The sequence below is a fragment of the Carcharodon carcharias genome, chromosome 21, assembly GCF_017639515.1.
Source record: "Carcharodon carcharias isolate sCarCar2 chromosome 21, sCarCar2.pri, whole genome shotgun sequence".
Classification (NCBI taxonomy): Eukaryota; Metazoa; Chordata; class Chondrichthyes; order Lamniformes; family Lamnidae; genus Carcharodon; species Carcharodon carcharias.
Window position 1 is genome coordinate 14,157,658 of NC_054487.1, and position 15,364 is coordinate 14,173,021.

General features: G+C 44.6%; 1 protein-coding gene across 2 annotated transcripts in view; it reads right to left on the reverse strand.

Moving 5' to 3' along the window:
- LOC121293100 (V-type proton ATPase 116 kDa subunit a-like) overlaps positions 1-15,364 on the reverse strand; it is a 107,499-nt gene that overhangs the window by 57,681 nt on the left and 34,454 nt on the right. For both annotated transcript variants that reach the window (XM_041215731.1, XM_041215730.1), the window contains 2 exons: positions 3,913-4,038; positions 586-683 (listed from right to left, as the gene is read on the reverse strand). In XM_041215731.1, the coding sequence (XP_041071665.1) occupies positions 586-683; positions 3,913-4,038 (224 nt within the window). The remainder of the gene's footprint in view (positions 1-585; positions 684-3,912; positions 4,039-15,364) is intronic.

Below are 15,364 nucleotides of genomic sequence, written 5' to 3' on the forward strand. Positions count from 1 at the left end.
TTGGAATTCTCTGCCTCAGAAGGTGGTGGAGGTGGGGTTATTGAATATTTTTAAGGCAGAGGCAGGTATATTCTTGTTAGGCCAGGGAATCAAAGGTTATTGGGGTTAGATGGGAATGTGGAAATCAAGACGCAAGATCAGCCATGATCTTATTAAATGGCGGAGCAGCCTCGAGGGGCCGAATGGTCTACTCCTATTCCTATTTCTTTTGTTATGCTCTTATAACTCCAGCAGTACTCTGATACACAGTTGGAGGTCCAGATGCTTTGATTCTTACCAACCTATGTTGCATGTATTTAAATAAGGAGCCACGTCCTGATGGGGAGATTCCTTGCACTGAACTCAATCAAGTAGAAACTCCACTTATAACAGTTTCTCATTAATTTAGGCTTAAGGGTTGAGCATTGCAATAGGTTTCCACATGACCCAAGCTAATACTTATTTTCAATGTGATAAATCAAGTATACATAACAATCTGTTAACTGGATATAAAGACTAGAATGCCTTGAAATTGGCTGCAATATGCAGTGCAACCAAAACAGATGCCTCCTGAAGTGTGCCAGGTCATTGTTGCACTTCACTTACCCCAGTCTGCCAGAAGCAATCACTCCGGACGCAGTCTGCAGTTCCAGAAGGTGCATTGTATCTTCACTGAAGAAATCGTCGGTTAAATTCGCTTCAGTCTGTCAAGAAGAAATTCTGTTCATATCTGCAGTGGAACTTGAAACAATGCTCAAGATGGGGACTGTGGTTTGCTGCTGAAGCACTAAAGCCTGGTGACTGGTGGATGGCAAATCTTGTACTTTTCTCTGCGATACTTTAATGTCATGACATCCTACATAAGACTGGATGGTTGAGAGATCTTTTAGTTCAGCTAGGTCTCAGGGAACTGTTTCTTCTTGTGGATCTATGATTCTGCCATTGCAAACAATTTTAGCAAAGTAACTGTAACATGGATGATGTTCTGCTGCATACAGAAGTACTAAATTTCTGTCTATTGTGCCTGCATAGTGTAACGGCAAATACTTTTTTCCCCCCATTGCTTCTGTCAGGGGAGCTTAGTGAGGAGGGAGAGAGATTGTGCCCCAAATAACTAGTTGACTGCGAACAGTTTTCACAGAGTTAAGCACAACCTAAAATTTGGCACCCTTAAATGAGAGGTGTTATCAATTCACATAGCAGCACGTGTGGGAATGATTCTTTTTTAAAAATATTTGTTCCAGGGACATTGGTGACACAATTAAAGTAACAGATTGCATTGATATAATGCCTTTGAGGAAGGAAAACATCCTAAGACACCTCACAGGGAGCATTACTGTACAAACCTTTCCACCAAGCCAATAAGAAAGATGTCAGGTGACCAAAAGCTTGGTTAAAGTAGTAGATTTTAAGGAGGAACTTAATGGAGGACAGAGAGGTGGAGAGGTTTAGGGAGGGAATTCCAGTGGACTACAGAAAAGAATAGTACAGTACATCTTTCCTGGTCATCCAATCCCTGTGTTAAGGGTTTATATTTTTAATTATTCGTTCTGATGACATGGGCATTGTTGGTAAGGCCAGCATTTATTGCATATCCCAAAGGCCCTTAGGAAGGTGATGGTGAGCTGCCTTCTTGAACCGCAGTCTGTATGGTGAAGGTACATCAAAAATGCTGTTAGGTAAGATTTTGACCCAACAAAAATGAAGGAAAAGCGTTATGTCCATGTCAGAGTGATGCAAGGAGGGAAACTTGAAGATGGTGACGGTAACTCCATAAACCTGCTGCTGTGGCCCTTCTGTGTGGTGGGATTCATGGGTTTGCGAGGCTTTCTCAGAGAAGACTCTGAGTTGCAGCAATGCATTCTGTAGATAAGGGTTTCTCCACAGGTGCAATGGGCTGGACTTTACCAAACCTCTGGAGACAGGCTGGGAAGCAGGAGGTCTCATCACAAGGTGGCGGAGGGGGTCAGGAGAGATGCCCAAAATCTTCCTGTCTCTGAGATGTTGTAAATGGTGCGAGTGCCAGTGCCACAGCCGCCCAACTGACCAGAGGTGGGTGGACAATTAAATCACTCAATCGGTCAATTAACAGTCACTTTCCACTCCCCGCCTGCAATTTGCTGACATCAGGACAAGCCCCCACTGCATGGAGAGGTCTGCCAACTAAACTGTGGGGGTCTCCCAGCAGGTTTTCCCTTTATGGCTGTTCCATGGCCCACAGAGAAGACCCAAAGCTCTGATACTGCAGCTGGAGGATTCACCCCTCCAGTCACTGGGCCAGACAGGCTGGCGTGAAGTAAAAAACAATACTTATTCACCCAAGGGAGTCTCAACATGGAGGCACCCTTTGCTTCAATCTGCAGTCTCAGCAGTGGCCACCTCTATTTCTGGTGCTGCTGAGGCTGTCGGCCCTCTGACTGGGCCATCAGATCTTATTACCGCCTTGGTCCAAACATGGACAAAAGAGCTGAGTTCCAGAGGTGAGAGTGACTACCCTCGGCATGTGACCAAGTGTGATATCAAGGAGCCCTAGCAAACTGAAGTCTATTAGAGTAAAGGGGAAAACTCTCTGCTGGTTGGAGTCATACCTAGCACAAAGGAAGATAGTTGTGGTTGTTAGAAAGCAAACGCCTCAGTTCCAGGACATCACCGCAGGAGTTCCTCAGGGTGCTCTCCTAGGCCCAACCATCTTCAGCTGCTCCATCAACGACCTTCCATGTAGCATAAGATCAGAAGTGGGGATGTTCGCTGATGATTGCACAATGTTCAGCATCATTTGTGACTGCTCAGATACTGAAGATGTCCACGTCCATTTGCAGCAAGACATGGACAACATTCAGGCTTGGGTCTATAAGTGGAAAGTAACATTTGTGCCACATAAGTGGTGGACAATGACCATCTCCAACAAGAGAGAATCTAACTATCGCTCCTTGACATTTAATGGCATTACCATCGCTGAATACCCCATCATCGACATCCTGGGGTTATCACTGACAACAAACTTAACTGGGCCAGTCATACAAATACTGTGACTACATTAACAGGTCAAGGTCTGAGAAGCCTGTGATGAGTAACTAACCTGTTTCCTCAAAGCCTGTCCACCATCTACAAGGTACAACTCAGGAGTTTGATGGACCGCTGTCCACTTGCCTGGATGAGTGCAGCTCCAACAAGACTCAAGAAGTGCAACACCATCCAGAACAGAAGCTCAGTTAATTAGCACTGCATCCACTACCTTAAACATTCACTCCCTCAACTGGCACACAGTGGCAGCATTGTATACCATCTAAATGATGCACTACAGAACTCAGCAAGGCTCTTTAGACAGCACCTTCCAAATCCACATCTCTACCACCTAGAAGGACAAGGGCAGCAGATGCTTGGGAACACCACCACCTGCAAGATCCCCTCCAAGCCACACACCATCCTGATTTGGAATTATATCACTGTTCCTTCACTGTCACTGGGTCAAAAGGCTGGAACTCCCTTCCTAACAGCAGTGTGTGTGTAGCTACACCATAGGGACTGCAGCGGTTCAAGAAGGTGGCCCACCATAACCTTTACAAGGGCAACTAGGGATGGGTAACAAATCCTGACCTTGCCAGTGATGCTCACATCCCATAAAGAAAAAAAATTGTCTGCCACAAGTAAATTGACTCCCAGTGCCCTACTATCCATCTGCTGGCTTGAGACCTGGTTTTGGTCCCAGCGGTGGGAGAACCTAGAATTTGGAAAAGTTCTGGCTGGCGAGCTCGTGGTGGATGTTTTAATTTGAGTTTTAGGCATGTTTTGTCCTGTCCTTTTGACTGCTTCAAAAGACTCGATGAATAATTCCTCCATATACTATGTGTGGTGACATCGTAAACTCAAACAATTATAATCCAGCATTCCAATGCTCTTTGTATCTCAGGGTATTGTTTGTGCTAGAGTTACCTCAAAGAAATCCTGTGTTTTTTTCAGCAGGTGTTTGAGTTCAGTGAGTTCCAGAAAGTTCTGTTTCAGAGTTTGCTGGTTCTGATTCACTTCCCTCAAATCATGCTCTAGTTTTTCTAGAACTACCTATGAAAGAAAAAACAATGCATGAAGAGGACATCCTTCAGTTAACTCACACCTAGCTACTTAATCACCCAGCATAGCATGGAGACAGTAATTGAGAACACAAAAATATAATCAAAACACATACTTCAATGCAGCAGGTCCCTTGTGCCTGTGTCAGTTCTTATCCCTTGTTGAACCTATTGATTTTAACCTTGCCTTTGCTCTTTCTCTGTACCCTTTAACATTTTTCCCACTCAGGTAATAACAGAGAAGAGCAGAGAAGTGATGATCCAGCCCTTATTGTATGTTTGCTGTGATACATTCACAAAATGAGTAAGGTGGATATAAGAGGGGAGGAAAGGTGTGAAAACTGGTTTAAATCAGCAAGCTTAAAGACACTAGAGAGCAATGGAAGGTTGGGAACATACAGAGGTGGACAGAGTTTTGAGGGCGACTGGATTCTGTTAGATTTCACAAGGAATTTATCTGAGCCAAGCGATAGAGACTAATATCAGAGCTGGAGAGGAAACATTCAGGGATTGGAGAAGGAGGACAATGCAATCAGGAATAGCATTGTCATGACAAAGGAATAATTGCTGAAAAAAAACCCAAGATACTAGAGATAAATTATCACTAGCTGCTGTAAACCAGGTGAGTTGAAAGGCTAGCCAAGTTTATAAGTCCTTGAGAGGCCAGGGTAAAGGCAAGTATATAAGGTAAGTGGGTAGGATTTGGATTGGGGCGGTGGGTGGGGTGGGGAGAAAGAGATCAGGTCAGATTGTACCACAGTGGGGACAGGGGGAGGGTTCAGGTCAGGCCTTGGGGTGGGGAGGGAGAACTGGTTGGGCCTTGGAGTTGGGGCGGGGGGGGATGGGGTGGGGGGTCACTGGTGTGTGTTGGTTCACCTCAGGCATTGGTGGTGGGGGGGTGGGGGGGTTTGCAGTGCGGGTGAAAGGCGGAAGTCAGAAGTGGCTGGGAGTGGGGTGGGGATGGGGCAGGGCAGAAAGAGTGTCCGTGGGGGTGGGGATATCCCATGGTTCGGGAGCTCCCATCAGGGGGGTGGGGGGGTTGTAGACCCTTAGGGGTGGGGCAGACCCCTGCGGTGTGGGGAGTCCTGTGTGATGTTGGTGTGGGTCTGTACAATACTTACCCGGAATTAGAAGAGGTTTTAATTCTTCTAGCTTTCTCCAGGTAACCGTTGACGTTAAGCCTGTTGAAACCATCCGAAGTTCGCGATTTAAATTGAACTTTCGGTGGTTCCCAGCACTTGGCAATTTCAGAGGAAGTTTTCATTCTGGACAGTTGCCATGCAAATCTTACTCGGAAACCTCCGGTGGGGCGGGGCGTCCCCAAGCGCATCTTTGGGTTACACCACCCCAATTAGATGACCTGGAAGTTACAGCCAAGCATGTTTTCGACAGTGCATTAGTGACAACACATCAGAAATACTCCATTGGATTTAAAGCACTATGGGATGCCCTGAGGTTATGGAAGACGCTCTTATAAATGAAAGACCTTTCCTTTATAGAATGCTAGTTGCCTACGTGCATCTACAGCAGTAGATCTTGAGAGTCAGAAGGGACAGATACTAACTTCATGGTAAAAACAGACAAGCTTTATCCAGCACCTCTCATGGCCTCAGGATATGCCAAAGCACATTTCAGCCAATACTTTATTGAAGTGTAGTCACTGTTGTATTGTAGGAAATGCAGCAGCCAATTACCAACATCAGATTAGCAATGTGATAATAACAGATAATCTGTTTCAGTGATATTAACTGAGGGATGAAAATTGGCCAGGAAACCAGGGAGAGCTCTCCTGCTCTTCTTTGAAACAGTGCCATGGGATTTTTATGTGTAACTAAGGGCAGACAAGACCTCGGTTTAACTTCTCATCTGAATTACCCACAGAAGAAATGCCACAAAAAGAAATATGGAGGGCTTAAAAATCACATAAATGAAAATTGGCTCAAAATTCAAAGACAGTGGATACACAATATACACACACTCTGTGTTTGAGATAGAAAGGGAGTTTATCAAAAGGAGTCAAGACGGTAAATGAGGAGCTGGTAGACACGTATGAGAAAAACAATGTGATCTGCAAAAACAATTGGGAATTAGTTTAAGTATAACCCGTCTCTCCCACAATAAATAGGGACAATGAGACTTGGGAAAAACATTAGGGAAACAACAGGAGATTATTTAAACTGATCAGGTTGAGGGAAGGACAGGTAGGGTATAGGATCTCAGACAAGACAAATTATAGGGGAGACGTTAGTCAACAGGTATGGAGAGCAGAAGATAAGAGGACCTGGAGACAGACAACAGCACGAGAAAAGGAGGACCCAGAGACAGACTGCTGCATCTAGAAGTGCAAGCGCAATGGGGAAAGGTCACTGGCTAAGGCCTTTCAGCCATAGTGCACCGAAGGGCTGAGAATTGCATTGACCCCTCAGGCTGTATGACTCACATTGAATGTATGCAGTGAATATTACATATTGTATTGAAGCACCTCAGGGTGCAACATGATCTATGTAGACAACTTAAATATTATTGCACTGACTGTCTGCTATGACTATTTTGGAATATCTGTAATGTCCATTGATTGTATTGAAGCACCTCAGGGTGCAACATGATCTGTGTGGAAAACTTGATTATTGCACTTTTGGTGATGGCCATTTTGAAATATTTTGTAATGTTCTTTCAGATATTTTATGAATAAAGTACATTTTTGCAAAAAAAATCTAGAAGCGCAGGAGGGGAGGAAACCCCAGAGACAGACAGCAGTACCTAAAAGACCAATCCAATCTAATCCGTGGCTCCAGAGAGACTGACCACGTTCTGAGAAGATTCAAAGTGTAACATCACAGGAAGATAGGTAGTTGATTGATTGTTGAGTATTTTTCTCATCTATCTTTCAAAACTTGGGTAATTTTTGTAATTGTAAGGTTTTATTATTAGTAGTAAGGTTAACAAATAATATTAAAGCTTATTAGATTGGCTGGTGAGTATTTCCTATTTATTTTAATAAGGGAATTTCAATCAGGGTAAGAAGATTTATTGACTAATAAGAATATAAGTACAGGCAGGATTAGAAATATTAATTAAAATTTAATCAGTAAAATTATTTCCTAATTAAATGCTATAATGATGGCAGAGTAGGTGATGTGCGGTGGCTGCAGAATGTGGGAACTTGTGGACACCTGCGTGATCCAAGGCAAACACGTCTACAGCTGAAAGAACTGAGGCTCAGAGTCATGAAGCTGGAGGCCGAGCTGCAGACACTTAGGATAGACTGATCTGATTTGATCCATGGTCAGAGACAGAAAGGTGCGACTGTGAGTGCAGTATGTATGTGAACTCAAAATATAGGTGGGGAGGAGTCTCAGCCCTTGCAATCATCCATTAGATTTGAGGTTTTTGCAGCCTTTATGGATGAAAGCTGAGGTTGCAGGATGATGAACGAACTGACCTTGACAATGTGGTACCATGGTACAGGAAGTCTTTCAAGTGGGCGGAGGCAAGGAGTTTGTGGGGGGGCTTAATAGGATTATAGTGGTGGTAGGGAACAGTATAGGCAGCGGGATTAGCACAATTCTCTGCAACTGAGAGCAAGAATCCAGATGGCTTGCTGCCTGCCCAGTGCCAAGGTTCAGGACATCTGCACTGGGCTGAAGAGCAACTTGCAGTAGGACAGGGGGGATCCAGTTGTCATGGTCCATACAGGTACCAACATCATAGGTAGGACTAGGAAAGAGATTCTGCTTGAGAGAATGAGCAGCTAGGGGCCAAATTAAAACACAGATCCTCAACGGTAATAATGTCTGGATTATTACCTGATCCACGAGCGAACTGGAGTAGAGTAAGTAAGATTAGAGAGTTAAATGCCTGGCTCAAAGATTGGTCTGGAAGAACTGGGTTTCAATTCATGGGGAACTGACTCCAGTGCTGGGGAAAGCAGGTGCTGTATCGTTGGGACAATCTTCACGTGAACTGTGCTGGGACCAGTGTTCTGGAAAGTCATATAAGTAGGGCGGTGGAGGAGACTTTAAACTAAATAGTGGGGGGTGAGGGCAGATGCGATAAATTCAAAAGAAAGGACAAAACAAGAGAGCAAGGTAGCAATAAGAGAATTGATAACCTGAGTGTGGCAGAAAGAGACAGAGTACAAACTTGAGATGTGCCAGCAGATAAGGCTAGAGGTTGTGAAAATAATAAAAAGACAAATTAAAGGCATTCTATCAGAATACACACAGCATTTGCAACAAGGTAGATGAATTGATGGCACAAATGGAATTAAACAGATACAATCTAATTGTCATTATGGACACGTTGCACTGCTAATAAAAGAGGACATCAGTACATTAGTGAGAGGGGATCTTTGATTGGAAGATCAAGATGTAGAATCAGTTTAGACAGAGATAAGAAACATCTAGGGGCAGGAAACGTTGGTTGTAGGCCAATGAACAGCATTGGCAATGTAGGGCACAGTATAAATCGGAAAATTAGGAGGTACATGTAACAAGGATAATACAGTAATCATATAATCATTTTGATGGTACAGAACTTGAGCACTGCTGAAAAAAAAAGGATTTTTTTGTTGAAGCTTTTTGTCTTGCACTCTTCAGGATAACTTGCAAGAAAATACCAATGTCAGGGGAAACAACATATACTGCATGAGAAGAGAGTACTGATGGGTTGGCAAGTGGACTCTGATTGGTAGAGGCATTGCCATGGAGAATGGTGACTGACAGTTAACTGCCAAGCATTGTTCTCTTCTCATACAGTATAAGCATAATGTTTCCCAGAACATAGGTATTTTATTAATTGTCCTGATGAGTGCAAGATGAAAAGCTTCAACAAAAAAAAGTCTCTTTTTTCAGCAATAATGAGGGACTTCAATCAATGTTTAAACTGGACAAACCTGATTAGCACTGATGCTGGGGAGGACAAATTCCTGGAATGTATACAAGATGGTTTTCTAGAACAGTTTGTTGAGGAACCAACTAGAGAACAGCTTATTTTGGAACTAGTATTGTGTAATGAGGAAGGGCTAATTAATAATCTCCTTTTAAAGGAGCCTCTAGGGAAGAGCAATCATAATATGATAGAATGTTACATTAAGTTTGAAAGCGGTGTAGTTCAATCCGAAACTAGGATCTTAAATCTAAACTAAGGCAACTACCGAGGTACAAGAGGCAAATTGACTGTGATACATTGACAAACTTCATTAAAAAGTATGACAGCAGGCAGACAATGGCTAGTATTTAAAGAATTAATACATGGTTTACAAAAAAATTACATTCCTTGGAGGTACAAAAATCCAGCAACATAGGTGGATCCAACCATGGGGAACAAGTTAAAAATTCTATTTGATCAGAGGAAGAGTCTTGTAGAGTTGTCAAAAAAAAATTAGCAAGGCTGATGGTTGGGAGCATTTTAGAATTCAGCAAAGGAGGACCAAGAAACTGATAAAGAAAGAGAATATGGAAGTAAACTAGCGAGAAACATAAAAAAAACTGTAAAAGCTTCTACAGGTATGTGAATAGGAAAAGATTAGCAAAGACACATGGGCCCACTACAGGCAAAGACAGGAGAATTTATAATGGGGAATAAGTAAATGGCAAAGAAACTAGACAAATACTTTGCATTGGACTTCATGGAGGAAGATATAGAAACCTCCCAGGAATATGAGAGAATCAAGGGATTAGAGAGAATAGGGAACTAACAGAAATTAGTATTAGTAAAAGTAGTACTGGAGAAATTAATGGGACTAAAAGTTGATAAATCCCCTGGACCTGATGATTTACAATCAACCCAGAGTGTTGAAGGAGGTGGCTGTAGAGATACTGGATGCATTGGTTGTCATCTTCCAAAATTGAATAGTTTCTGGAGCGATTCCTGCAGATTAGAAAGTAGCAAATGTAACCCCACTAGTTAAGGGAGAGAGAGAGAGAGAGAGAGAGTAAACGGGGAACTACAGACCTGTAACCAAATTATTTACAGGCATTTTGAAATTCTTAAGGAAGACTTCTGTACTTTAAAGAAGTACAAGCAAGAACACTGAGCAAAAGGTGGCTGTTAATGCAAAGTGACCATTTTCTGGAAAATTCCTATGTGGACTATACTGACAGACCTGTCCTGAGAGAACATGGAATGTCGCACCTGAAAAGATGTCATGGCCTCTTCAAGCAGACACTTCAAAGGGGGATGGGAAAGATCTTTAATTGCACAGAGGTGGAAAACATGTAGCAAGTAGTTCCACAATACTTGACTTGCACAGAATGCCACTAACTATTGAACAGTTTATTCATTCACCCATCCAAAGATATCCTAACATCCTTCACTTATAGTTTCCAGTTGTCGAATGATTGTCTTCCCTATTCCATTTTTAAATTTATCTTACACATCAATTACTCTGTGAATCAATTATACTAGTCCTAAAGTACCTTCTCTAGTTTGAACTGTGACCCCTATCCTACTCTTACAGTTTAATTCAAAGTAATGTTCCAGGTTAACTTCTATATCCTTAAACACCCTACATTCTACAATGAGATAACCTCATAATCCTCCTTTCCTGGCCGACAATCCCAAACTTTTCAATCTTTTCTCAATATTCAAACTTACGGCAACGGGAATTATCCATCTCTTTTCTGAACTGCCTACAACACTTCAACGTATCCTTCAATTCTTGCTAATCAGAACTGGGTGCAATATTTAAGGAGCAATATGATCAGAACTCTAGCATTTGATCTTTACTTCCCTGAATTTTATATATTTTTTGTTATATAGTTCAACATCCTGCTTGTTTTGTTGACTGTTTTCCCCCCCCGCCTGCCTATTCTTGGTTTCTAGTTCAAGCGTCTTTCGAAGGATGTTTGTCTCAGTGAAATGTAGGAATAGGAGGAGCAGTAGAACATTTGACACCTCGAGCCTGCTCTGCCATTCAGCCAGATCATAGCTGATCTTCTACCTCAAAAGACATTTTGCCCGCACTATCCTCGTACCCCTTGATATCTTTAATATCTAGAAATTATTGATCTGTCTTTTGAATGTACTCAGCGACTGTACCTTCACAGTCCTCTGGGCTAGAGAATTCCAAAGATGAGTGAGACTGAAGTTACAGTGGATTATGGTAAAGGGTAACTCTGTTAGTCATATACATGTTGTCTTGTTGATGGCATGCATAGGGCTGCAAGTTTTAGTTCAAGGGATCAAGAATCACTTTATGAAACTGTCTCTTTACTGTGAACATAGGTTAATAATACTGGGTGAGGAGCTTAAATTGTAACAGGCAAGCTTTGACCCAAACATTAACCTATCTTTTTTTTCCATATGGACTTGCTGCATCAGCCTGAGATTTTGTTTATTTAGATGCAATGAACTTTGCACCGTGACAGATACAGCAAATACAGGCTGATATAAGAATTCCAGACACCCACCAGACTGGTATTTGGGTTGGGTCTTTAGAGTAGCCTCTCTTAGAGCTGAACTTGAGTAAAACTCACAATAATAAAGCTCCTCTTGTCATACAAGGGTATGAAAATGCCAGACAAAAAAAACATCTACTGGTCCATCTAGTCTGTCCCACACAGTTGTGGACATTCATCTACACTCCCCAACCACAGCCATGTAATCTCCTGGAAGAGGCAAAAAACCAGATAAAAATCCAGGGTGAGAAATTTCCCCATTGGGGAGTTGTGCAGGGGGTGGGCAGGAGCGCGTGAGAAGCCAATCGGCGCCCCCGATCAGGTACGCACTGCCATCTTACATGGGCGGGCCAATTAAGGCCTGCCCAGCGTGATACACACCCAGAAGCACTGAGCGGTCCCTGTGCGGATGGGGTGGAGGTGAAGGGGGGGGTGGTGGAGATTCCCCAAGAGGTTCACTGCGCTCGTTCCCGCATGTGCGCAAACAAATGCAGAGATCTCCGAGGCACAGGAGGTGCCTCAGGAGGTTGGTATCAGTGCTAAAGTTTGAAATGAAGGTTTGTAACACTTTTAAAACATGTCCTCTCATATGTCGCTATCACATGAGCTGGGACATGTCAAAGAATAAAAGTATACATTTTTATTACATTTTAAAACACTTCATGAAACCTCCTCCCGCCCGTGGATGAGGTTTCATGAAAAACACAATGGCGACCTGAGCTCTTCGCCTACCCACCTTAAGGTTGGACGAGCAGCTTTCTTAACAGCTTTAATAATTTTAAGGGCCTTAATAGGCTTTTGACAGTGCCCACCGAACTGAAAATCTAAATGATGCCCGCCTGGCGTCACCGCGCATCATTTTACACGTTGGCGAGTGGGCCCTGACCCCGCTCGCCGACGGGAAAAGTCTTCCCCGGGTCATCTGGGGCTGGGGTAGAAACTGGAAAATTCCTTAGACAGTCAAGACTAAACCAGGAGATCACATTGGTTCTGGAACATAAATCAGAGCCACAAGACTTGGAATTACAGCATATCATTAGTGGCAAAGATTCAAAGCAAAAGATCACATCAGGCTCATTGCCAAGATGAAGGCACATCGATGCTTAAGAATGGAGTTCCACTGTCGCACAATGTGAGCACTGAGGACACAGACAGAATACGAGTAATGCTCCCATGATGCATGTTAGCCATGGCCCACCTCCCAAGAAGACCACGCCCACATTTCGGTTAGCTTCTCCGCACCCCATTACAGCCATCCAGCACCATCCTGAGTGGGGCTGCTATTATACCCTATTCCGCACAGTTAAATGCCGAGCCTGCACCAGCTGGGACCTAGATTGTGTCAACCCTAACTTGTCTTACATATAACGCTTCCAGCCAGCCAAGAGGGGGCTTCATTTCATCACTCTATATTTGAATCCAGGAGTCACCGGGCGGAATTGTCCCAAATTGGCGTGAAGTGCTGTCGTGGGAGGGGAGATTGACATTTTGCCCACATGCCACAATGGCGGATTCTCACGTCACAGCATCTCAAACCCACCGCACTAATTATGCATTCCCAGGAAACACAACACCTCAATGGCAGGTAGGCTCTCATTCGCCTGCCATGCTATCACCTCACCACACACCATACTTAAAGCCAGCACGCACGCCTCTCAATGATTCCAACCCAGAACTGCTGCAGGGGAGGTAGGATGGCCCAGCAAGGCAAAAAGACTGCAGCCCCGGTTTAGTTACACGTCCCTTGAGCGCCTTTTGAACGTGTGGAGGCCTGCATACCCGCTCTGGCTACAGGAAGGGCAGCTGCATCACCAATCTGGCGGTGGTGGTCAGCACCAACACCCTGTAAAAGAGGACAGCAACCCAGTGCCACAAGAGGACAAATGATCTCCATTCGCCAGGGTATGTCACTCTTCTCAACACTCAAAATCCCATCAGACATCCACAGCACCCTCACTCACTGCCATTTCAAGGGACATGACCACACTCTCTCTCACATACACTTTCATTGTCCTCATCCTGTCCATGGCACTACTCACCACCCGCACATGCTAGGCATACATATCGTCTGGCCTGACGGACATCCTGCTTACACTTTCTCCATCTGTGTTGATGCAGGAGAAGCTGGCACAAAACAAGAGGGAGAGGTTGCAGACTGGTGGTGGAATGTCTGAAATAAAGGTCCACACGGACTTTGAAAATAGAGTCATCCAGCTGGCTGGCGAGGGTCTGGACTATTCTTGTGCTGATGGTGAGGTCAGTGGTGCTCAGCCATGAGGATCCAGCAGTGTAACATCCATCAGACAACCATATCATGAATGATGCGTTCTGTTTCACAGGCCATGCACTAATTATCTCAACCCAGGTCCTCGACTCAAGTATCAAAGAAAGCTCCTTGAAGTCACATCACAGCGCTCACCCACACCCTCCGGCGGTGCACAGAGACATGCCTCGGTGGTACCTAGCTTTGGAGTAGCCTCAGGATCACAATCTGATGAACACATCACACTTTCTGATCTACAGCAGGCAGCGGCAGGGACTTCCCAAGTTTCTGGCAATCGGAGGACTGCTGGAAGCCAGAAATTTGCTGAGCCTTAGTCAGATGATGAGCCTCTTGACTCGGGTCATGTCATAGTTGCTGGAGCTGCAAAGGCAAGCTCAGGGACATCAGGAAGGGATGACCACCTCACTCCTTAGATTGCAAGGCATAATGGAACAGTCCATCCGCCTTCAGGCTGAGGTGAAAGCACAGACATGCCAACGCACCAAGGTTGACACTGGTAGGATGGCGGCCACCATGGAGACCTAGGTCTAGGACATCGCTCCTGCCCGGCTGAGCTCCATTGCTGGCACCATAGTTGGTCTCCTACAGTGTGTATGCGAGAGGGGTGCGGTGCAGCTCACTCTCACTCCAGCTTCCCCTTCTCATCAAGGAGTCAACAATGAGGTCCTTGGGCACCCATAGGGAGAAGGGTCAGCAAGTGCACACCCTGGGGCAATCCACCCAGATGACCCCGGGAGTGCACAGCCTATCCAAATCCCCTTTTTCTGAGGCCCCAGCAGTTCCAGCTCTAGAGCTTGAGGAGGCTGCCACTGCCACACAGAAGGACCCCAAAAGCAGGCCAGGGCCCTCCAGGTCTTGGCCCTCCAGAGGAAACCTGTCAAGGTCAGCCTTTACCTCTGCTGTGGACATCCGGAAAACACCAAGACGTAGCGGCAGGGTTAGGAAAGTTAAGAAGATGTAACTCTTTTGAGTTAAAACAGTTAAACTAAATTAACAAAATATTGTACAGCCTGAACAACGGTGTTAATCACTTGTCCATAATGATCGCTATTGTAAATAAACTCTCAATGTCTCCCTGCCTTTGGCTCCTTGTTCTGATGAGCAGTGTTCTTGCCTCTCAAACGTGAAACCTTTCAGCACAAGATAAAGGCAGGTGTCTCAGTCCAGGGCTTCTTCCTGTGGCTTTGTGCAGGCTTCAGACCAAATTGATAGTCCAGCCTCTCACTCCCTGGACAGATGTGATGGCTGCACCTCGATGGTGCTTGTCATTGCTGCCAGAATGTTGTGGGCAGGCTTCACCGAGTTAGGTCATTCTGTGTGTGTGCTCTTGCCTTTAAGGTGGGGCTGGCCCCCAACTCTTCAGTATCTGTGACCGGTGACCCTGTGCTCCTGAAGGGCTCAGGTGCTGAAGGCAGACAAAGGATCAAATGCTTCTAGAGTTTCATGGCTGCGTCTCTATGATATGACCTTGATCACAGAGTGCAATTGAGCTACCCTGGGCCAGACAGGAGTCAGACATTCTCAGAGGATATGTGAAGATCTATGGAGTGTCCTCACTGCATGTCGTCATTATCCTCCTGGAATCGAGCAACAGTTAGGGCTTCCACTACATCTCCATGACAGGAGCATTCTCA